Source organism: Calliphora vicina, chromosome 3, assembly GCF_958450345.1.
Source record: "Calliphora vicina chromosome 3, idCalVici1.1, whole genome shotgun sequence".
NCBI lineage: Eukaryota > Metazoa > Arthropoda > Insecta > Diptera > Calliphoridae > Calliphora > Calliphora vicina.
In genome coordinates, this window is record NC_088782.1 from 46,341,086 (window position 1) to 46,368,090 (window position 27,005).

Below are 27,005 nucleotides of genomic sequence, written 5' to 3' on the forward strand. Positions count from 1 at the left end.
GCAACAGTACTTTTAGTGGTGAATATGACCTTGTTTTTCAGAAGTCTGCATGTGAAGCAAATAACCGAGTGATTAATACCTAGTCCCTTCCGAGCCGTTATAATCCGGTTTTAAATTCTTGATATTCCCTTCTATGTTCTTGTAGTTCTCTTCTCATATCCGACGAAAGAATCTTGTGCAGTTTTAACTGGGACTATGTACTAGAGGAGATACATATCGATTATCCGTTGCAAAGGTTTTAAGAGGATTTGGTTAATAAGTTTGATTCGCAAAATACCTGCTTCCAGCCTATCTACTAGCGAAGATACATATCGGTTATACTTTTCAAAGTCTTTAAGTGGAACCACAACAGATTAATGAGCTTGAAGTATTTCAGTCTATTTCAGTTGCTCATTAATATTATTGGAAAAATAAAACAGTTATAGTTCAGAAAAAGATGTATAAACTTTTTTATCCCTGATGCATTAATAATGTTGGATGTGCTAGACTAAATTTTCAAATAGAAAAAAATAACGAAATTATAATATCAGATGATAGGTTTTGAATTGAACAATTTATGTATATGTATAAAATATACATATTTTTAAGTAGTCATACAACTTGTAATTACCTTGAAAATTATAAAATAATAATTAACTTTTTTTTTAGTAAATTCACATAGTGTTTATATGTATATGAGGAATTGTGCACGATGGCTAATAATATTCGCATAATATAGTATGAAGCTTTTTTGCCAATATATATGCAAGTCTGTCTCGTCTCTGTAGTGTATATATTTTTGAGGTTATTCAACCTGTTTTGCATTGTTTTTATTTTATACCTGATGTTGTATTAAACATTAAAGTTAAAATGGCAGACAATTCATGAGAGAAGTAAAAACAAAAATTAAAATACAATTACATACTTTAGATCAGAGTCAATTGAAATTTTATACATAATAACAAAAAAAAAATATCTTTAAGGATTACTCGTACGAGTGGGAAGTGTTTTCAAAGTTGGGAAATTTGCTTCTGCTTATGAATTGACGATCACTGAAGATGCAAAAGGGTATTAGGGAATTTTCTCAGAAAGTTTATATTTGTACTTTATGAGGTTGAGACATATTGAGTAAAAATTTTGCTGAAAGTGGCCAATTTCTATGGTAATTTTTAGATGCTTTTTAGGTGAATTTTGGGGAATTTTAGTTCAATTACATTTCTAATTTTTGCTCTTAGAAAAATATAAAGAATTAATTAAAAAACAATTATGGATTTCAAAAGTTTTGAGAGATATAACTCCGTATTGTCTAAAAAAAAATTTATAATGTAATAAATAACTGTATTTGCTGCAAAATGTATATTTAGTATATTAGAAAAGAAAAGTGGCAACATGGCAGCTGTTGCGTGTACGTTTTAATCGTAGTTGTTGTTTTCAACATAATCATTATAATGATTGTTTTTGTTAAGCTTTATGTTGTTGTGATGTTGTTGCTACTATCCGGCAGTTTTACAAGTAGTCAATGTAGCCTTGATCAATTTTCTGACTTCAATTTATATATTTTGGGTCATTTGACACACATTTGCTCTTTGTAGTGCAGAGTGAAGTCAATTGGTTACTTAATATATCCCTGGTAATCTAGCGTGAAGTCAATTGTTAATTAAGTGTCTCTAAGCTATCTAGAAACGTTTATTTTGTACTGCAAATTGGAAAACTTCTCAGATAATAATGATACCAAAGATAAAGATTTGACTGTGTCATAGACCAATTATTCCAACAGAAAATCGTTCCATTTTTAAATGAGAAAAACATTATCCCAGTTCATCAATATGGATTCCGCGACTCCATGGAACTATTGAACCATTTAATCGTATAACTGGAAAGATAAGAATATCGTCACTGGAGTCTAATTTGTTTACATTTAAGTACAACGATTACGTGAGCAGAGATTATATGTTTAGAGCCGGCGTTGCACAAGGAAGTGATCTACATTTCCTGATGATACCGGCTTTATCAGCTCGCATGAAAACCCACACATAGCCTCCAGACAACTGTAGGCTACCTCATTTTTTGTGTTGAGAAATCGTTAAGAAACTGGAAAATACGGGAGAATGAGTAAAATATGTCCATCTGTCCCACTTAAATATACGACTTTACTAGGGGTCGTCATCAGAGACCTGCGCCGAACGGCTATAAGCCGGCTGAGCCGAGTCGCCGAAAATTTGTTCGGCTTAAGTAAGCTTGAAAATAGCCGCCGTTTTGAAAAAAGTTCAATAGTAATTTTATAAAATTTTCGGAATTTCACTTTTTAAATTTTTAGTTATTTAGAATTTGAGTAGTTATACTTTAGTCGGCTGACACACGGCTTTGAGCCGCCGCCGACCATTTTTGGAGTCAGCCGCCGCCGCCGTGAAATTTAGTCGACACAGGTCTCCGATCGTCATATAGAAATCAAGAGACTTCACATGAATTTAAAAGCCTCTAGCCTTCACTGACTGACTATTTACGGACAATCTGCTTAGCACCCGTACATGTTAAAATAACTAGTTATGTAGATAATAAAGTAACGAATTAGTTAGCTAGAAAGTTACATATCTCCATATAACCGGTATGTGAATCCAATGCGTTGACTTCTTTGATCCAGCTATCGGACAATATCTTTGTAATAAATGTAGGGTCAATATTAGTAGTGGTCATGTACATAAGTACGGGACAGTCATCCAGAACTGCTGGGTAACTACATTCTTCTCTTATATATGAATGCTAAAACATCAGTCTGACCAAGACTTACAAATCATTATGGCAAAGAAAAACGGTAAAACTTAATATTCGTCTAAAAAATCATTATTCTTCCTGATCCGCAAAAACCAAAACTTTTTATGCCCTGCCTATTTTCATCCTTAACAGAAAAGTTTTGAGGTACAGTTTTTCCGAATGATTTTTAAATATCTATTATGTACTTAACTCTTATCGTTAAACCTAAAATAACTTTTCAGCTCAACTACCGTTATCGCTAAAGTACCGTTAATGAAAAACCTGCAATCACTATTAGCTCTAAAATACCGATACGCAAATATTCTATAAATAATCCTGAAGAATTTGAAATTTGGAGTTTCGAAAATGTAGCTTATTTTGTATCCAAAAGTGGGTCAACGCTAGAATTTTTAATAAATCGAATATTTTCGAATCAAAATTTTTTCGCCAAATAAAAATGGTTTGTCATAATTGTTTTTTCATTAACAAATTTAAACAAAATTATTTTTTTTTTAAATTTTGAAATAAAAATTTCTAAAATAATAAAAATTTCTAAAAAAATATTTGAAATTTTTATTTTATAGCATAATTTGTTGAAGGGTTTATAAGGTTCGATACATCCGAATATATTATTTGTTTATATTCTAATAATTTGACATGTTGGTGTGGTGTTTTTTATCGGTTGATAGGTTTTTATAATATAGATCTTTTTCTAACTTTCTTTCCAACGACGTATACCTATATTGCCATAAAAACTCGGACCGACAATGCATCAAAATTGGAACAAATATTTTTTAACCGGATTTCTTTTTTTACCAACAATTTTCCCCCCTAAATTTTTTTTAAACAAAAATTTGTTTGTCATAAAATTTTTAAAATTTTGTTTACCTTTTTTTTTCTTTTTTATTGACTACATTTACATATTTCTTTTTTTCAATGTTTTACAAATTAAACTTCTCTGTCAATTGTCTCTTTAAGAAAATTAAAACGTTGTAAAAACTTTCTGTAAATAGACAAAATTGGCATCACTCGTGTGTATCTGCACCGCAAACACAGCTGTCATTTTGTTTTGTTTTCATGTTTTGTTATTTTCTTTGTGCGAAAATTTCTCAAAACTATATTTGGAAATATGTAGTATCTCTCTGAAATAGCCAGAGATAGGTATAAAATGTAAATTCAAGAGAATTATTTCTAAGAAATCTCTCATTATGTTTTACAGTACCAACAAAATTTTATAAATTATAATAATGTTTTTGTAATTTTGTTTTTAACATAATTTTGTGGTATAGTTTGTGTTTTTTTTTGTTGCTCGGCGTGTGTGTGACACCATTTTTAAACATTTAGTTTGGATTACATTCCATTCATTCATTGTTTTTTGTTTTCAGTTTCTTGTTTTGCATTTTTATTATCTCTAAAATATACACATTTTATATACAATAGCTACCTATAGAAATAGATAGATAGATAGGTACACATGTTATTTGCATATATTTTTAAAATTTTGTCATTAGAGCGAATTTGCAACTTTGTCTGAGTAACCAGTTGGTTAAATAATAATTTTTTTTTAATTTTTTGAAAAATATAAATGCAATTAAAAAAAAATATTTTAAAACTGCTTATTTAATATTTAAAAATCTAAAATTTGTATTTGATTTAAATAATATAAAAATTAAAAAAAAACACATATTCCCACTAACAAAAGTTTTTCCTTCTTAAGTTCATTAACCGCATTGATATTCAAAAGAAACCACTGGTATTCATTGCTTTTAATACATTTTTTTTTTTGTATAAAACATATCTTTTCTATTATATCTACTTTGTACATTTTTTTATCACATACAAAAACAACTACGGAATATGAAACAAATACATAATGAAAAAACAACAAAACAAAAAAAAATAATCAACACAGCAAACATACACTCACAAAATCATCATGAAAATAAAACCTTTGCAAAATTTTCTATATTGTGCTTTTCAGAAAGAAAACAAGAATATGAGTAATGCCCCACTATTTTGAGTGAGATATAAATAACAAACAAACAACTTCTCTTACACAAACACACGCGCGTATGCATCTGTGCTCTTTGGATTTATAAACACAGTGTTACCATTTCTCTACTAAAATAGCAATTTTACTATTGACAATATGCTGCTTTGTCCTGCTGACATTGCAGCAAGTGTATGAAGAGTTATAAGGGTAGCAATATTTCCAATTGGATTATGTTTACTTTAACTGCATTTTAATAAAAACACAGCTCTCAACTTTTAATTCCTTTCAATTTTTATTTTATTCCATAATAAAATATCAAAATGGTAGTTCTGTTTCTTGTTTTTTAAGTAAGCATGACCTTAACAGTATTATTCTCTCATTTTCTGGTCATTTAACTCTGTTTCTCATTAGTTTGCTCTTTCTTTTGCTCTTTCTTTTGTTCAGTCTTTTATATCTCTCTTGTTTCTATGTATGATATTTACAGCAACATGTGCACGACCACACGTGCTACACAAAATACGATAATTCAATAATAAAAAAAGTGCTGCTGCTTGTTAGTGTTGTTATTTTTGTGTTGTTGTGTTGTTGCCGTTTTGTTTTTATTTATTTTTATGCTTGTTCAGGAAGCTGATATAAAAAGCAACAGTAAAATAAAATACACACATTTTATATGAAAATATGTATTGAGAAAGGAGAGAATGTGTGTGCGTCTGAGAGGTGCAATTAAAGAGGGTGAGTGTTGTTTTTGTGTGTAGGGGAAATCGCCATCACTATCAACACCTCCATTATCATTATTAACATTTAAAAAATGTCTCACACAGCTTAAATGTTGTATCATCATTCGTTATATTTAGTCATTTTGATTCGGTTCGTTTTAGGTTGTATTACATTGTATGATGGTATAGATGTGAAATCGTTGGAGTCTTGTAGATATTCATAACAGTGTTGCCATTTGCTTACATTTAACGTTTTAATTATAAAAATTGTACTGTCGAATTCTATTTAATGTAGCATTTTATAATTTTAGAAAACTATTGTCTTTGTTAATCATCTTCCTTTCAATTTAATTAATAAGATTTTTCTTTTAACTTATTTTCAAGAAAGAACCAGTAAAAATTTCGTTTGATTAATGTTTTTTCCTCATTTACAATTGCATCTTTTGCATAATCCATGTAGGCGTATTAGTAATATTGGTCAATCATAACAAGTATACTCAATAATAAATACATGCCAAAAATAAAATAGGTTTTCATAGAAAAAAATTAAAATAGCTATTGTTGAATTTGAAAAATTACGAAAAAAAAATTACACAATTTCTTGAAATATTTTATGCATACATTTTATGAAAGCTTATTCTTTGCCTATTGCATAATTGTTTAAAATTTGGAAATCGGCCTAAAAATGTGTGAGTTAGAGGTACTAAAGTATTAAGACCTACCCTGAACCAGATTTTTCAAAATAACTCAAAATTTTGAGGGTGTTTCAAAATATTTGAATACGGTTTTAGTATGTCCTCACCTAGGCCTATAAAAAAAGAAATTTTTGGAATAAAATAAAAGACATTAGCAAAAGTTAATATATATATGTACTTAAGTTCCAAATTTGATTACAATATGCGTTAAAATTTTACCCTAATTCGAGTTTTATTTTTTTTTTTTCGTGAAAAATCACAAAGACAAATTTCAAGTTTTTATGGTAAAAGTTATTCTGAAATTGATGGGAAACGTTTTTTCTATAGAAAAATTAAATGAAAATACAACGTAGAGATTTAAGCCTAATCCAATAAATCGTATCGAAATTCGAATTTTTCAGTTTTTGCAAAATTGTTTGATATTCTCTTTATTATTTAATTCTAACGGATTCGTAAACTATATTGAATGTCAAAAATCGGTCAAACATTTTTATAGCATTTTCAAAACTGCAATTGAAATTCTGCAGGATTTATTACTAATAAGTTAAAAATATTACATTTTTACCTTTTAAAAATGGTGGTTTATTTCCTTTAAACCGGATTTTCGTAAATTGCAAACAAAAGCGCCAAGTAGTTTTACAATTTTAACAACTTTTTATTCAGATTTACACAAGAACTAAATGTTACTCTCTTTTGATGTAAACTCAAACAGTGCTTACGATATACTCCTCAGCAACTTACTGTTACTATTTATATATTCAGCGTCATCTTCTAGTATTATCTATTTCTATAGTTATCACCCAGAGCTTTCTGGAAATTTTGCAGAGTCAAACTGATTATTCGATTTCGGATTAGGCCAAAAATAAGAAATAAGTCCTGCAGACAAATAAATGTATCGAAGGACCAAAGTTTTTCCGATGGCATGATACCATTATGATAAATCCGATGTCCAAGCTTATTATAACAATTTTTAAATGTTCAATTCATTAGGAATTTGAGTTGTTTGAAGAATTTTAAAAAAATATATATATTTTACATCTGGCAGCTATGACAAGTTGCACAGTCTGGTATGATGATTGTGAATTATTTTTGTTATTTGGTTTGATATAAAAATGTTTGCTGTTTTTAACGCTGCTGCTGCTCTGCAGCTACTGCTCCATCATTGGATAATATCCAATGGATATAATTATTATATGTGTGTGTTTGTTGTTGTCGGCTTTCATTGCGCATTGCATTGAATTTTTTTGTATTTTTTTTTTTGCTGAATTGTTTTTTGTTATTTATTTTCTTGTTTTTAGTTATTTCTTCTTTGGTACATATTTGTATTTTGTCCGTCTGTCTGTTGTGTTTTTGTGGTTGGTTGGTGTGTGTTTTTTTGTTGTATGCCTGGCCTGGTCTGGCCTGCTGGTGGTGTGTTTGTTACCTTATGTTATTATATTTTTCATTATTGTATTATTTTTTTGCATTTAGCATTTTACTTAGCTTGGTGTGTTCATTTGTCTTATTTTTTCTCTTTTTTTTTTTGCAACGAAAGAAACCCCTTTTTGTTATTTTAGTGCTGGTTTAATTTCGATTTTGGAGTTTCCAATAATACGTGCAGCTGTTTCATGTATGAACTTTTTTGTGTGTGTTGTTTTGTCTTCCATTTGAAAGCGAGAGAGAATGTATCCAGTTAGCAACTCGTTTATTAAATTGGTCATATTTCAGTCTCAGCTTTGGTAAATAAAAAGGTTTTATGAAAAATGTCTAAAAATTCACTTTATCAATTTTTGTTTGTTTGTTAGTTTAGCAAAATCTACCAGCAACTAACTCCTTCAACTTCAGTGAGAAACCTTTCATTCTATGGGAAATTTAAAAAAAAACTGCAGAAAAATTCATAATTTTCTATTCTTAAACTTAATTAAATGTATAAATTTCTATATAATTTTGTTTTTGTTTCTCATTTTATGTATTTTGTATCTCTCAAATACAAGAATTTTGAACTATATTTAAAGTAAATTCCTAACGGCATTTTTAAAATACAGTTAATTAAGTTTTAATAGTTCTTTTTGTATTTGCTCTTTGTATTTCCCCACATTATATTTGTTTTTCCTCATTTCTTACCTCGCTCTCTCTCTCAATGACCTTGTTGTAAATCATTCATGTTTTTATTTTTCTTGTTTTGTTATGATATCTTTTCCCCCTATTCTAATTTATTGTTGTTAGTTGTATGTTTATACATATTATTATTCTTTTAAAATCTTCATTGACAAATAATATAATATAATATAATATAATATAATATAATATAATATAATATAATATAATATAATATAATATAATATAATATAATATAATATAATATAATATAATATAATATAATATAATATAATATAATATAATATAATATAATATAATATAATATAATATAATATAATATAATATAATATAATATAATATAATATAATATAATATAATATAATATAATATAATATAATATAATATAATATAATATAATATAATATAATATAATATAATATAATATAATATAATATAATATAATATAATATAATATAATATAATATAATATAATATAATATAATATAATATAATATAATATAATATAATATAATATAATATAATATAATATAATATAATATAATATAATATAATATAATATAATATAATATAATATAATATAATATAATATAATATAATATAATATAATATAATATAATATAATATAATATAATATAATATAATATAATATAATATAATATAATATAATATAATATAATATAATATAATATAATATAATATAATATAATATAATATAATATAATATAATATAATATAATATAATATAATATAATATAATATAATATAATATAATATAATATAATATAATATAATATAATATAATATAATATAATATAATATAATATAATATAATATAATATAATATAATATAATATAATATAATATAATATAATATAATATAATATAATATAATATAATATAATATAATATAATATAATATAATATAATATAATATAATATAATATAATATAATATAATATAATATAATATAATATAATATAATATAATATAATATAATATAATATAATATAATATAATATAATATAATATAATATAATATAATATAATATAATATAATATAATATAATATAATATAATATAATATAATATAATATAATATAATATAATATAATATAATATAATATAATATAATATAATATAATATAATATAATATAATATAATATAATATAATATAATATAATATAATATAATATAATATAATATAATATAATATAATATAATATAATATAATATAATATAATATAATATAATATAATATAATATAATATAATATAATATAATATAATATAATATAATATAATATAATATAATATAATATAATATAATATAATATAATATAATATAATATAATATAATATAATATAATATAATATAATATAATATAATATAATATAATATAATATAATATAATATAATATAATATAATATAATATAATATAATATAATATAATATAATATAATATAATATAATATAATATAATATAATATAATATAATATAATATAATATAATATAATATAATATAATATAATATAATATAATATAATATAATATAATATAATATAATATAATATAATATAATATAATATAATATAATATAATATAATATAATATAATATAATATAATATAATATAATATAATATAATATAATATAATATAATATAATATAATATAATATAATATAATATAATATAATATAATATAATATAATATAATATAATATAATATAATATAATATAATATAATATAATATAATATAATATAATATAATATAATATAATATAATATAATATAATATAATATAATATAATATAATATAATATAATATAATATAATATAATATAATATAATATAATATAATATAATATAATATAATATAATATAATATAATATAATATAATATAATATAATATAATATAATATAATATAATATAATATAATATAATATAATATAATATAATATAATATAATATAATATAATATAATATAATATAATATAATATAATATAATATAATATAATATAATATAATATAATATAATATAATATAATATAATATAATATAATATAATATAATATAATATAATATAATATAATATAATATAATATAATATAATATAATATAATATAATATAATATAATATAATATAATATAATATAATATAATATAATATAATATAATATAATATAATATAATATAATATAATATAATATAATATAATATAATATAATATAATATAATATAATATAATATAATATAATATAATATAATATAATATAATATAATATAATATAATATAATATAATATAATATAATATAATATAATATAATATAATATAATATAATATAATATAATATAATATAATATAATATAATATAATATAATATAATATAATATAATATAATATAATATAATATAATATAATATAATATAATATAATATAATATAATATAATATAATATAATATAATATAATATAATATAATATAATATAATATAATATAATATAATATAATATAATATAATATAATATAATATAATATAATATAATATAATATAATATAATATAATATAATATAATATAATATAATATAATATAATATAATATAATATAATATAATATAATATAATATAATATAATATAATATAATATAATATAATATAATATAATATAATATAATATAATATAATATAATATAATATAATATAATATAATATAATATAATATAATATAATATAATATAATATAATATAATATAATATAATATAATATAATATAATATAATATAATATAATATAATATAATATAATATAATATAATATAATATAATATAATATAATATAATATAATATAATATAATATAATATAATATAATATAATATAATATAATATAATATAATATAATATAATATAATATAATATAATATAATATAATATAATATAATATAATATAATATAATATAATATAATATAATATAATATAATATAATATAATATAATATAATATAATATAATATAATATAATATAATATAATATAATATAATATAATATAATATAATATAATATAATATAATATAATATAATATAATATAATATAATATAATATAATATAATATAATATAATATAATATAATATAATATAATATAATATAATATAATATAATATAATATAATATAATATAATATAATATAATATAATATAATATAATATAATATAATATAATATAATATAATATAATATAATATAATATAATATAATATAATATAATATAATATAATATAATATAATATAATATAATATAATATAATATAATATAATATAATATAATATAATATAATATAATATAATATAATATAATATAATATAATATAATATAATATAATATAATATAATATAATATAATATAATATAATATAATATAATATAATATAATATAATATAATATAATATAATATAATATAATATAATATAATATAATATAATATAATATAATATAATATAATATAATATAATATAATATAATATAATATAATATAATATAATATAATATAATATAATATAATATAATATAATATAATATAATATAATATAATATAATATAATATAATATAATATAATATAATATAATATAATATAATATAATATAATATAATATAATATAATATAATATAATATAATATAATATAATATAATATAATATAATATAATATAATATAATATAATATAATATAATATAATATAATATAATATAATATAATATAATATAATATAATATAATATAATATAATATAATATAATATAATATAATATAATATAATATAATATAATATAATATAATATAATATAATATAATATAATATAATATAATATAATATAATATAATATAATATAATATAATATAATATAATATAATATAATATAATATAATATAATATAATATAATATAATATAATATAATATAATATAATATAATATAATATAATATAATATAATATAATATAATATAATATAATATAATATAATATAATATAATATAATATAATATAATATAATATAATATAATATAATATAATATAATATAATATAATATAATATAATATAATATAATATAATATAATATAATATAATATAATATAATATAATATAATATAATATAATATAATATAATATAATATAATATAATATAATATAATATAATATAATATAATATAATATAATATAATATAATATAATATAATATAATATAATATAATATAATATAATATAATATAATATAATATAATATAATATAATATAATATAATATAATATAATATAATATAATATAATATAATATAATATAATATAATATAATATAATATAATATAATATAATATAATATAATATAATATAATATAATATAATATAATATAATATAATATAATATAATATAATATAATATAATATAATATAATATAATATAATATAATATAATATAATATAATATAATATAATATAATATAATATAATATAATATAATATAATATAATATAATATAATATAATATAATATAATATAATATAATATAATATAATATAATATAATATAATATAATATAATATAATATAATATAATATAATATAATATAATATAATATAATATAATATAATATAATATAATATAATATAATATAATATAATATAATATAATATAATATAATATAATATAATATAATATAATATAATATAATATAATATAATATAATATAATATAATATAATATAATATAATATAATATAATATAATATAATATAATATAATATAATATAATATAATATAATATAATATAATATAATATAATATAATATAATATAATATAATATAATATAATATAATATAATATAATATAATATAATATAATATAATATAATATAATATAATATAATATAATATAATATAATATAATATAATATAATATAATATAATATAATATAATATAATATAATATAATATAATATAATATAATATAATATAATATAATATAATATAATATAATATAATATAATATAATATAATATAATATAATATAATATAATATAATATAATATAATATAATATAATATAATATAATATAATATAATATAATATAATATAATATAATATAATATAATATAATATAATATAATATAATATAATATAATATAATATAATATAATATAATATAATATAATATAATATAATATAATATAATATAATATAATATAATATAATATAATATAATATAATATAATATAATATAATATAATATAATATAATATAATATAATATAATATAATATAATATAATATAATATAATATAATATAATATAATATAATATAATATAATATAATATAATATAATATAATATAATATAATATAATATAATATAATATAATATAATATAATATAATATAATATAATATAATATAATATAATATAATATAATATAATATAATATAATATAATATAATATAATATAATATAATATAATATAATATAATATAATATAATATAATATAATATAATATAATATAATATAATATAATATAATATAATATAATATAATATAATATAATATAATATAATATAATATAATATAATATAATATAATATAATATAATATAATATAATATAATATAATATAATATAATATAATATAATATAATATAATATAATATAATATAATATAATATAATATAATATAATATAATATAATATAATATAATATAATATAATATAATATAATATAATATAATATAATATAATATAATATAATATAATATAATATAATATAATATAATATAATATAATATAATATAATATAATATAATATAATATAATATAATATAATATAATATAATATAATATAATATAATATAATATAATATAATATAATATAATATAATATAATATAATATAATATAATATAATATAATATAATATAATATAATATAATATAATATAATATAATATAATATAATATAATATAATATAATATAATATAATATAATATAATATAATATAATATAATATAATATAATATAATATAATATAATATAATATAATATAATATAATATAATATAATATAATATAATATAATATAATATAATATAATATAATATAATATAATATAATATAATATAATATAATATAATATAATATAATATAATATAATATAATATAATATAATATAATATAATATAATATAATATAATATAATATAATATAATATAATATAATATAATATAATATAATATAATATAATATAATATAATATAATATAATATAATATAATATAATATAATATAATATAATATAATATAATATAATATAATATAATATAATATAATATAATATAATATAATATAATATAATATAATATAATATAATATAATATAATATAATATAATATAATATAATATAATATAATATAATATAATATAATATAATATAATATAATATAATATAATATAATATAATATAATATAATATAATATAATATAATATAATATAATATAATATAATATAATATAATATAATATAATATAATATAATATAATATAATATAATATAATATAATATAATATAATATAATATAATATAATATAATATAATATAATATAATATAATATAATATAATATAATATAATATAATATAATATAATATAATATAATATAATATAATATAATATAATATAATATAATATAATATAATATAATATAATATAATATAATATAATATAATATAATATAATATAATATAATATAATATAATATAATATAATATAATATAATATAATATAATATAATATAATATAATATAATATAATATAATATAATATAATATAATATAATATAATATAATATAATATAATATAATATAATATAATATAATATAATATAATATAATATAATATAATATAATATAATATAATATAATATAATATAATATAATATAATATAATATAATATAATATAATATAATATAATATAATATAATATAATATAATATAATATAATATAATATAATATAATATAATATAATATAATATAATATAATATAATATAATATAATATAATATAATATAATATAATATAATATAATATAATATAATATAATATAATATAATATAATATAATATAATATAATATAATATAATATAATATAATATAATATAATATAATATAATATAATATAATATAATATAATATAATATAATATAATATAATATAATATAATATAATATAATATAATATAATATAATATAATATAATATAATATAATATAATATAATATAATATAATATAATATAATATAATATAATATAATATAATATAATATAATATAATATAATATAATATAATATAATATAATATAATATAATATAATATAATATAATATAATATAATATAATATAATATAATATAATATAATATAATATAATATAATATAATATAATATAATATAATATAATATAATATAATATAATATAATATAATATAATATAATATAATATAATATAATATAATATAATATAATATAATATAATATAATATAATATAATATAATATAATATAATATAATATAATATAATATAATATAATATAATATAATATAATATAATATAATATAATATAATATAATATAATATAATATAATATTAGTGTTTGTATAGAAATGATGAAAACTTATTTTCATATTAAATTAACAATTTTTTTTCCTACTGTCTAGTACGTGCTTTATTTGTTATATTTTGCTTGACCCTCAGCTGTGCATTTAATATCTAAATGATCAGTAGAAAAAATATTTTGTTTTACACATCATAAGTTTTTTGCTGTTGTTGTTGTTGAATTTCCATTTTCATTTGAATTTTTTCTACCTTAATTATGATATGATGATTAACTTTATTATACGTTTTTCTCTATATATGTATTGTTTTTTCAACAATAATATTATTTTGTTGTTGACCAAGTAAGTTGTCGTCTTGCTAGTTTTGTATACTCTTTCCTCCCCACACCTTTTGAAAGCTCCAACGTATGGTTTTTTGTTTTTTGCTCTTCTTATTTCTCATTTAATACGAGCTGCTGGCTCTCAGTTGGTTGTTTTTTGCTTTTGGCTATTAAATTCAATATGTATGTATGTATGTTGGTTTGTACTTAAGCATTTCAGCGAGAAAATATTTTTCAAAACAACAACATTAAAATTAATAATAAAAAACAAGATTAATTTTTAATTTTTTTTTTTAGCAATCACCTAATTTTCAGAAAAATTCTCTAGTTTGTTGTTTTGAGAATTAATATTGTAAATAGTGTTGCCAGAAATCTTCTGTTGTATTCTAAATTGGCCCATAAAAATATTTATATAGGAGTGAATAGGTATATAATTGGCATGCTTAGAAGCAGTGTTATCAGTTCGAGTCGGTACCATGAAATAATTCCTCAGGAAAAATTAAATAACCCCCATAGAATTTTCCATACAACTTGGGACTTATTCCATTATGAAATAACTTCCGTTGCGTTGGGACTTATTACACTCATCTGGGGTGTATCAAAAACCAACTTCGCTTAGTAATGAATTGTTGCAGTACCGGCCGAAAAGGTTTTCTGAAGTATTTCGAAACATATATATCTGCTGTAAAGAAATATTTACTGGGCGAAGTCCGTTTTTAAAGTAAATAAAAGTCGGGGTTAGGTTCCGTGCACAGCCCCTCTTAAACCACCTCACTTGAGTCCATTCTCAACTGATGTCATTGTGATACCCAAGAAATAAACTGCAAGACAAGTGTGGTTTTCTTGTCTTGCAGTTCATACGTTAATCATTAATTTCATGCCGGCAGCGCTTTGCGAACTTCCTTCTTGGGCCAAAGTGTGGAAGCTTGGAGGTGAAGAGTTAAATCCTACGGATAGCTTTAGCAAATTTTGTCTGAAGAAGAAAACTGGACCAACCGGATCTTTATCGTGCAAGGGAAGGAGCTTCTTAAAACCTCGCCATTAGGATTTTCTGAGGAATGAGATTCATATGTGAGAAGTGACAAATTGCCTCATATGTCGCAACTATCGGCTCCTTATGATCAGGGCAAATTAAGGCAAAGCAGCTAATGGGAACTGTGCGTTCAATAATTATATTGCCTGCATTGTGATCCTCTCACCATATGTAAATCTTGCCATTGGGTTTTTCTGAGGAAAGAGGTTCACACGTGAAAAGTGACAAATTTCCTTATATTTTGCTACTCATGGTCAGGGGCCGAATTACCGCACTAGTGATCGAATGAACTATCGTATCGAAAAATAAGGTAAGACATCCTCAATGGAGATTCTGATAACCGACATCTATATTGGATCCCAGATTATCACTAAGAACAGTTCGAAGTATTTTGGGAACCTGGACACTGTAAAGTGTATGCTTGACTTGAAAGAGGTCTGAAAAACCACCGATCTTTATCAGTGTTTGTTAAAAGCTAGGATCAGAGACCGTCTTGAACATCTGTAGGATGTGCGAGGATTTAGAAGAGCTGAGAACCGTATACATAGCTTATTTTATGTTACAATGTCTTAGACTTAAATGGCTAGGCAAATGATTCCATAATAGATAATAGACGAGTTGCAGACTATGAAAATGAATAAATGTGACTGATTAATTTACATGTCTGTACTGATGGTTATCGTGGAAATAATTTTTTGGAAATAGGTTTTTTTTTAATAATTCTCGAGTTTACCATTTCATTTTACTAAATATAACACAAATTATACTAAATTGGTAACACTGAATAAACTGTGTGTGTGTGAGAGTTAAAAACGTTAGTGTAGTGATAATAATAATCTCTCACTCTCTTATAGAATGCAATCTAAAAACCAAGAAATATTTTGAAAACTTTTTGGGTTTATTTAATTTTTGCTGAGGCATTATATGTCGTCATTATTCTTGTTTTTTGTTATGTGTAAACAGAGGCGGGCGCCGCTGCTTGTCATCGGCAAACACACGCAGTATTGCATACTTTTGCTATTCAACGTCATTAATAATAGTGTTTATTTTAAAGAGAAGCGCTGTTTTTATATTTTCTACGTTCTCTCATTTTTGTCATTATTTTAGGAGTTTTGTGAATTTGTTAAATGCCAAATAATGTCTCACGTCATCCCCAAAAATCCCCATAGAGAAAGGATTTAAAAAGTAAGGTTTCTAACGAAATTGTGAGATGAAATTAATTAAGAATAATTTATAAAATTTTAATTATAATCTTCTCGACGTATTAAAGTGGCCAGATAATTATTCCAAATCTTAATTTTTAGCAAAATTTCAAAGATATTTTTTTATAAATTATATTTCTATATAAAAAAAAATTACAATATCCAAATCGAAAAATTTGTTGACCATTTTTTTTTTGTTGTAACTTCTCTTATTTTTAGGCAATCAAATGATGTGGAATGGCACTTGGGAAAGAGGTCTTACTTATGAATGCCGTTCATTACTTTTTAAAGCCCTGCATAATCTTATTGAAAGGTAAAGTCTCAACAGTACTAATCAAAAACATTCTATAAATATTAATTATTTTATGGTTTTCTTACAGATTTGTGCTTACAAAAGATATTGTACGTTTTGGTAAATGGTTTGTCCAACCTTGTACTTCAAATGAACGAATATTTGGAAGAAGGTTAGTATAAATTAAATATATGTATAAAAAATTAATTTTATTGGTAGAAAATAGGATACATAAACCAACTCTTAAATAAAATACAGTATAATTAAAATATAGTACATACAGTGTGTGACAAATCAATGGAAACTTTTTTGGAAAAATATTTCATTTATTATAAGTATTGTCAGTTTATAAAAAAATCATTACCTTTACCAAAATTTAAATGTATAGTTCTAAGATAAAATTCAAATTTACAAGATTTTCTTTAAACCATAGTCAATTTCAGCGTTTTTAAGAAAAACACATTTATTGAATGTGTTTATACTTCTTAGAATTGGCAAAACAATGGAAACTTTTAAATTTCTGCAAAAAAGAAGACTAATGGGTCGATTATGGATGGCAACCGAACATCAGTTGCGTTACCAGAGGGCAACCACAAATTTCTGGTTGCCAATTGGACAACAGAAATGATAGCTGCTAAATAGTATTATACCATTTTGGCAACTGACAATCGAAGTTCGATTCGATAAAACAAACATAATATGTAGAAAGCATTATATTTAACCGTCATTATTTCAATATTTATTTTATTTTGATAATTTTTTTTTTGCGAAAATTTAAAAATTAAAATAATAAACGATTTTATTGCTGGATTGAAACTCAACATTTGGGAGGAAGATCTCATAATACCACACCAAGGCAAGATAATTTAATAGCAAGAGAGTTTAAGAAATTACCAAAATAATCTAAAATTTTAAATTAGTTTTCGTACTGTTGGCCGCAGGATGGTCTTGATTGCTATTGCCCAGCGAAAAATCTCTTTTTTAACAAGTAAGAGAGCTATATTCGGCTGTGCCAAATCTAATATACCCTTCACCAAATTATACTTCAAAATAAAAATTTTAAATATTTTTGGTAAACAAAATTAGTTGTTTTTTTTTTCAAAGTTGTTTTTTAAATTTTTTGTAAAAATTTTTTTTTCGAATTTTTTTTTAATTTTAAATTTTTTTTTTAGATTTAAAATTTACTATGGTCTTATATACGTCGTTGCAAAGGTCTTTCAAATATCTGTCATTATACCCTTCACCTTTGTGAGAAGGGTATATATGTATAAGTTTGTCATTCCGTTTGCAATTTCCACAATATAATTTTCCGACACTATAAAGTATATATATATATATATTCTGGATCCTTATAGATAGCCGAGTCGATTAAGCCATGTCCGTCTGTCGGTCTGTTTGTCCGTCTGTCTATGGAAATCAATTTTCTGAAGACCCCAGATATCTTCCAGATCCAAATCTTCAATAATTCTGTCAGACATGCTTTCGAGAAATGGCTGAGATATGAGGAAAAAACCTGGACAACCTCGATTTTTGACCTACATATATCTGGATTACTAAGTCATTAATATAGACAATATGGATATATAATGATAGATATTTCAAAAACCTTTGCAACGACGTTTATAAGACCATAGTAAGTTGGACCTACAATGGGTCAAAAAAAAAAATTTAAACCGATTTTTTTTTTCACCAAAAAATTAAAAATCCAAAAAAATTTATTTTTAAAATTAAAAAAAAAAAATTTTAATTTTATCAAAAAAAAATTTTAAATTTAGAAAAAAAGAATATAAATTTTTACAAAAAATTAAAAATCAACATTTCAAAAAAAAAAAAAAATTTTTTGTTTACCCAAAAATATTTAAAATTTGTATTTTGAAGTATAATTTGGTGAAGGGTATATAAGATTCGGTACAGCCGAATATAGCTCTCTTACTTGTTAGATATCCATATTGTCTATATTAATGACTTAGTAGTAAAATTATATCTCAGCCATTTGTGGACCGATTTTCTCGATTTTAAATAGCAACCGAGTCGGAAGAATTCCAGAGATATTGATTTATGAATCGTTTATGTAACTTATTTGGGGGCTCCGGAAAGTTGATTTCAACCGACAGACAGACGGACATGGCTTAATCGACTCCGCTTCTATAAAGATCCAGAATATATATACTTTATAGGGTCGGAAAATTATATTGTGGAAATTACAAACGGAATGACAAACTTATATATACCCTTCTCACGAAGGTGAATGGTATAAAAATACAATTTGACAAGAACATTTAAACTGCTAGACGCAAATCGAATACTGTTCTCTTCTCGGATGAATCTAAATAAAATTTATGAAGCAGTGTTGGGAGACCAATATTTTTAGACGACCGAAAGGAAAGAGAGTGGACTCCAAGTACACAAATAAACAAGTCAATTATGGTGTGGGGCTTACTTTCAGTGCAAGATGTGGCTCCAATTCATATAATTAATGACTGGAATTGGATACAGATCAATTTCAATGGATTTTATTTATCCAATCGCTGGGGAAAATATGTTCCTAGTTTGGAGTTTTTTTTACACACAAACACCTAGGGTGTAACCGAGTGGTTACATTTATCATTTAAGACTTCATATACACTTATTCACAAAACTCTACATACGATCTAAGGCAGTACCTCGCTATCTCCAAACTCTTGCGTGGCCGTCGTTTCCTAAATGGTTAAACTATCATTTGTCTGTAAAAATAACCCTTTCTCAAAACATAGGATAATTTAAATGCAAATCTTTGGACTGATTAACATAGTCAAAATGTTTTTGTTGTTGTAGCAGCATAAATAATTTTACAATATTCAAACAACATGTTTAATTGCAAGGAATTGTGCTACTTCAACTGATGGCCCCTAAAAAATCCATAGGACGCAGTGAAGTATTGTTGGCTGAACAGTTGAATATGTATAGGGTACGGGTGTTGAGGACGGCACGGTCTATGCGGGACCAAAAGGCATGAAGTCTGTTGCTTCATCCTGATTTAGTTGTGTCAGAACGACTCTTGTTTTACGCGGCAGAATCTTCTCATAGGTATAGGTGATGGTGGGCGACCTCCAAGTACTACGTTCATACTGTATCCGGAATTGATGGCATCTCTGTCATATACGAGCGGCAATCAAATGGATCCTGTAGTTATGTTTATTTTTATTGCTGGAACTAATGAACGGTTTTTTCTGGCTATTCACCATTGAATTCTAGAATTTTTAAAACAACTGTTAACTGTATCTGTATGAACATCAATTCAATGACCTTTTTGATATCTTTTTTCAATTAATGAAATACTAACAAATAAAAATGTATTAATTTTTCTATTTTGTATGTATTTCGAAAATTTGCCATTGCATGTCAACCACTGTATGTGTTTAGAATAGTATTTAAGTATTTTCAAATTGGATTATGACCTTAATTTAACTCAGTAGTTAAAAATAAAATAAACTGAGTTTAAATAATAAATCCTAGAGTAAACAACAAGTTCTCTGTGAATAAATTGTGAAGGTATAAATTTATTCATCGTTCAACATGTAACATTATCTTTAAAATTTAACATAAAAATTAAATTAGCTAAATGAAATTTTTAAATTTGGATTTTTATCTCAAAATCAACACAGTTATTTAGATTTTAATTAATCAGTTAAATAACTGGGTTTACATAACAAATCCTAGAGTAAACAACAAGTTCTCTGTGAATAAATTGTGAAGGTATAAATTTATTCATCGTTCAACATGTGACATTATCTTTTATATTGAATCAAATAAGTAGATTTAAGTGTAATATTGAAAATTGGATGATTATGTGAAAATGAACTCAGTTATTTAGAGTTTAATTAAATAAACTGAATTTAAATATTTAATCCTAGATGAAACAACAAGTTCTCTGTGAATTAATGTGAAGATATACATTTTTTCATCGTTCAACTTGTAACATTTTCTTTTAGATTGATAAAAAAATCAAATAGTTGTAAGCGAAATATTTAAAATTGGATAATTATTTCAAAATTAAATCAGTTATTTAGAGTTTAATTAAATAAACTGAGTTTAAATAATAAATCCTATATTAAACAACAAGTTCTCTGTGAATAATTTGTTAAGGTATAAATTTATTCATCGTTCAACATGTAACATTATGGTTAAATTGCAATATATCAAATAGTTGTAAACGAAATATTGAAAATTGGATGATTATTTCAAAATTAAATCATTTATTTAGAGTTTAATTAAATTGTTTAATCTTGGATTTATTATTTAAATTAATAAGTCCTTGATTAAACAACAAGATCTATTTCTGTGAGTAAATTATAAAGATTTAAATATATTCATAGTAATACTTGTTACACTTTATTTAATAATTAAAGAAAAAAAATCAAATAGTGTCATAAATGCAACACTGTTATTAAGGGCGGTTTTTTGACTGGAAAATTTGAGATTAAATTAAATTTAAGAGTTTGATTAATTAAACTGAGTTTAAATAAATAATAAATTAATTGTGAATGTATAAATTTCTTTATGTATCGTTAAAATTTTAATAATATTTTTGTTTAATTTAAAAAATTCATAAATTTGTTAAAAAAAATATTTCTTATGCCTTTGCAGCTCTCAGCATTTGTCATTCTCATTTACATTCTTTGTACATGGTGATACTGTATGTGCATCTATTGACTTGAGAGAACATCCAGCAGTGCGTCCATTAACCAAAGAACATTTAACCGAAGCTGCCGCTGCATTTGCAGCCGCTGCCTCTAATGCAAATTCACCTGAACAACAAACATCACCAAATTCACCCAATGCTGCTGCAGGCGAGGGCATTAAAAATGAAAATTTCTCAGCCTCAGCGAATGCAAACAATAATAATAATAATAGCAGCAACAATAATAATAACAACAATAGCAACTCCAACAACAGCAATAGCGTTAATCCAAAACCTCGTAAAGTTATATTGGCACCATTTGGTATGGCAGCCACACTTACGGGCAACAGTTATAAAACAAATGATCCAATGGCTGAGAAAATACTTGATGACTGGGCTTCATTTTTCCCATTGTGCAATAAAGAGAACAGTGATGTGCCACCGGTTGTAGAAGTAATAGCAGGTATGTTTTCCATTTTCTAATAATGAGTATTTTTTTTTTTTGCAAAATTAACCAAACAATATAAACTTTCTATGTTTTAGGCGGTCATAAAATGTATCATCCCTCAATTTATGTACTAGTCACTGATTTGGATGATATTGAAGAAATGGAAGCAGCTGCCTCACAAAAATGTCCTCTGGGTACATCTTCATCAGCGGAAGCTGCTGCCTTGGCAGCACTATCATCGGCCAATCAAACGGCTGGTGGTGGTAACAACACAAATCACCACAATTACAATGACTCCAGAAAACCTCTAATGGAAAATTTCTCCAATAACAAATTACCAACAGCGACAGCACCAACTATAAATGGAACAAAGTCATCTTTGGCTCATATGGTCGAACATTTAAAAATAGATCGTACTAAAGTTCAACCGTACTACGACACACAAACACGGAATTTCACCTGCAATACAACAAACATACATGCCCCGCCACAGGCTGCATGTGAAATGCCTGAAAGAGCTTGGCAAGATTGTGTCACAAATGTTCTGCATGTGCAACATAATCTAAATGGCAACCTTCACTCTACTGCTTCATACTCCAACTTCAACACCACCACCAACTCATCCACCTCTAATGCAACTTCCTCAAATACGTCAACAACGACGTCATTATCGACGTCGATGTCGTCGTCGTCTGGCATTAATAGCAATGAAAATGCGGCGTCAAATGAAGGAATGGATCAAACGGATAATGTTTCAAATAGTGTTGACATTAAACCAAATACTACAACTTTATCTCAAAAGCAACAGCAACAACAAATATGGGGTTTTGTGGATCCTACACAAAAAGCTCCATGTATATGCACAAAGTAAGTAACATTTATAAATCAGCTGCTATTCATCTTAATTTTTTATTGTTGTTGTTTTCATTTAAAACACATTACGTATTGCCTTGTTTATTTTTAAAGAGCTCTAAAATATGTAGGTTGTACTATTTGAAACATAAATATTTGAGAAATCTTTAAAATGATGTATGCACTTACAATTCCAACTGAATGTTCAACGGCCCAAGAAATAGTGTTTTTTTAAATCAGTTTTCGGGTTTCCTGATCCAAACCTTTTCGAATTAATTAGCTTAAGCTTAATTCCGAATTAAAAAATGTCAACAGTTCATTCCATAAAACCATTCCCAAGAAAACAATATCTTTGGCTTCATTCAAAGTCTTTATCTTAATTTGAAAATAATTCATTCATAATAAAATTCCATAAAATCTTTGAAGGGTTAAATGTTTGTTAATTCAAATCTTATTCAAGTTGAATAAACACATTTTTTCCTTATTTAATTTGTTTTTGTTTTGCTTTAATCATTTACAAAATGAATTGCGAAAAAATTGTCTTATATTTGTAATAGATTTTAATGAGTTTGAATTAAAAAATTTAGCTGATGTAATAAGGAATTTATTCCATTAAGAACGAATTCTCAAATAAATTAATTCAATACGTTTGAAGTACTAGGTAAATAGCTTATGAATTATTAATTAATTCTTTCGAACCTTTTAGCCATTTCATTCCGTCGAGTTACTCCGTAATTCGATTCGTAACCAAACACTTTCGAATTACATTGTATTTAACATACAAACTTGAGAAAATTCTAAAGAATTTAAATTTTAAGTTGAGAAAATTTTAAACAAAATTAAGAACATAGAGCGGAAACTAGAAAAATACTAAAACAAAACAATTATTCAAAATAATCACATGTACGATTGTTGTTATTGTTTTCACGTATATATTTTTACTGATACATTCTCATTACCTAGGTTTTTGACAATTGAGTTTGGTCTTTGACAGGAGAGTTTCAGCTCTATGTATATTTTTTTATGAGAAACATTTATAAATTACTTTAAATTAAAAACAATCATTAAATTCCATATAATATATCTAGAAACATACAGCCTAACCACAAAAGAAATTTTAAAGTTAAAAAAAGTCGATTTTATTTCAAAACAGAAAGCTAATTTTCAAAAGGCAACGAGTGTGATATATATTGCTCCGTCTTTCCAAACCGCAACCATTTTGACATTTTCTTTTGTTTATTTTCTATTGCCATATTACTGGAACTAGCTGATTCATATCTGTAGTATTAAGCATACAAATTTATTTTTTCAAAACGAGTTACGGAGTAACTGACAGAACATGTATCTACATTTTAGTGGGAGTGGTCGTTATTAATTAAATAATTTAGCCGTACTAAATTTACTTGAATTCTACCAAATTCCTCAAGTTTCAGGCCAAAGGATTCCTAGGAACAGATTGTTTTTTCTAAATAGACAAGTTATTTTCAATCTCTATTACAAACACATTAATAAGACAACGAAACTGTTGTATTTACAAATATAAAAAAAATATTTTTGATTTAAATCTCCAAAGCATTTGCAAGTGGCAAAAACTTTGAATTTCACTGTAAACAAGCTACCAATATATTGGTTCATGCTTTAAACAAAAATGTTCTAAAATTTTCCGTAATAAATTTTTCAAAATTAAAAATTTTAATTATTTAATAAATTAAAATTAGTCCAAGACGCATTTATACAAGACGGTGGCAAATTCGAGCGAATTCATAATTGTTTTAATACAACACTGACATGGAAACTCTTTCAAATTAAATTTACTTTCAAATGGTTTTTAATCTTTATCTTAAAGTATATAAAATTAGTTCTCTTAACGAATAATTTGAATTAGAAAGTTGAAACTTGTTCGAATAATTTTATTACATGTTTAAAATTAATCGAATTATTCGAATAATTTAAGATTTTTTTCATTAAGTCGTGCGTAAAGTTGAATCTTCTAAAGTCACCTTTAATAACATCACTTATATACATTTTAGGATTATGTACATCATCTTTTGATATTCACAAATAATTCTCTCACTCTTGAGAAGTGAAAAATTAATGAATTTGAACGAATTTGACACTGCCTTCAACATGCTTTTTTATTATTATTTTTAACTTTTTCTCAAAATATTTATGTCTCAACCATCTTTTTCTTATTACTAAGCATTTTTTCAAACACGTAGTAAAAATTTTTCTTTCTTCAATGTTTATTTAATTTGAATATGAATACAAATTTTTTCATAACTTTGTTTAAGGCATGCAAAAACAAAGAAATT

At 21.2% G+C, this 27,005-nt stretch overlaps 1 protein-coding gene across 2 annotated transcripts in view; it reads left to right on the plus strand.

Moving 5' to 3' along the window:
* Nucleotides 1-27,005, plus strand: part of skd (mediator complex subunit skuld) — a 74,839-nt gene that overhangs the window by 28,551 nt on the left and 19,283 nt on the right. For both annotated transcript variants that reach the window (XM_065506528.1, XM_065506530.1), the window contains exons 4-7: nucleotides 18,661-18,754; nucleotides 18,822-18,905; nucleotides 23,360-23,856; nucleotides 23,937-24,708. In XM_065506528.1, the coding sequence (XP_065362600.1) occupies nucleotides 18,661-18,754; nucleotides 18,822-18,905; nucleotides 23,360-23,856; nucleotides 23,937-24,708 (1,447 nt within the window). The remainder of the gene's footprint in view (nucleotides 1-18,660; nucleotides 18,755-18,821; nucleotides 18,906-23,359; nucleotides 23,857-23,936; nucleotides 24,709-27,005) is intronic.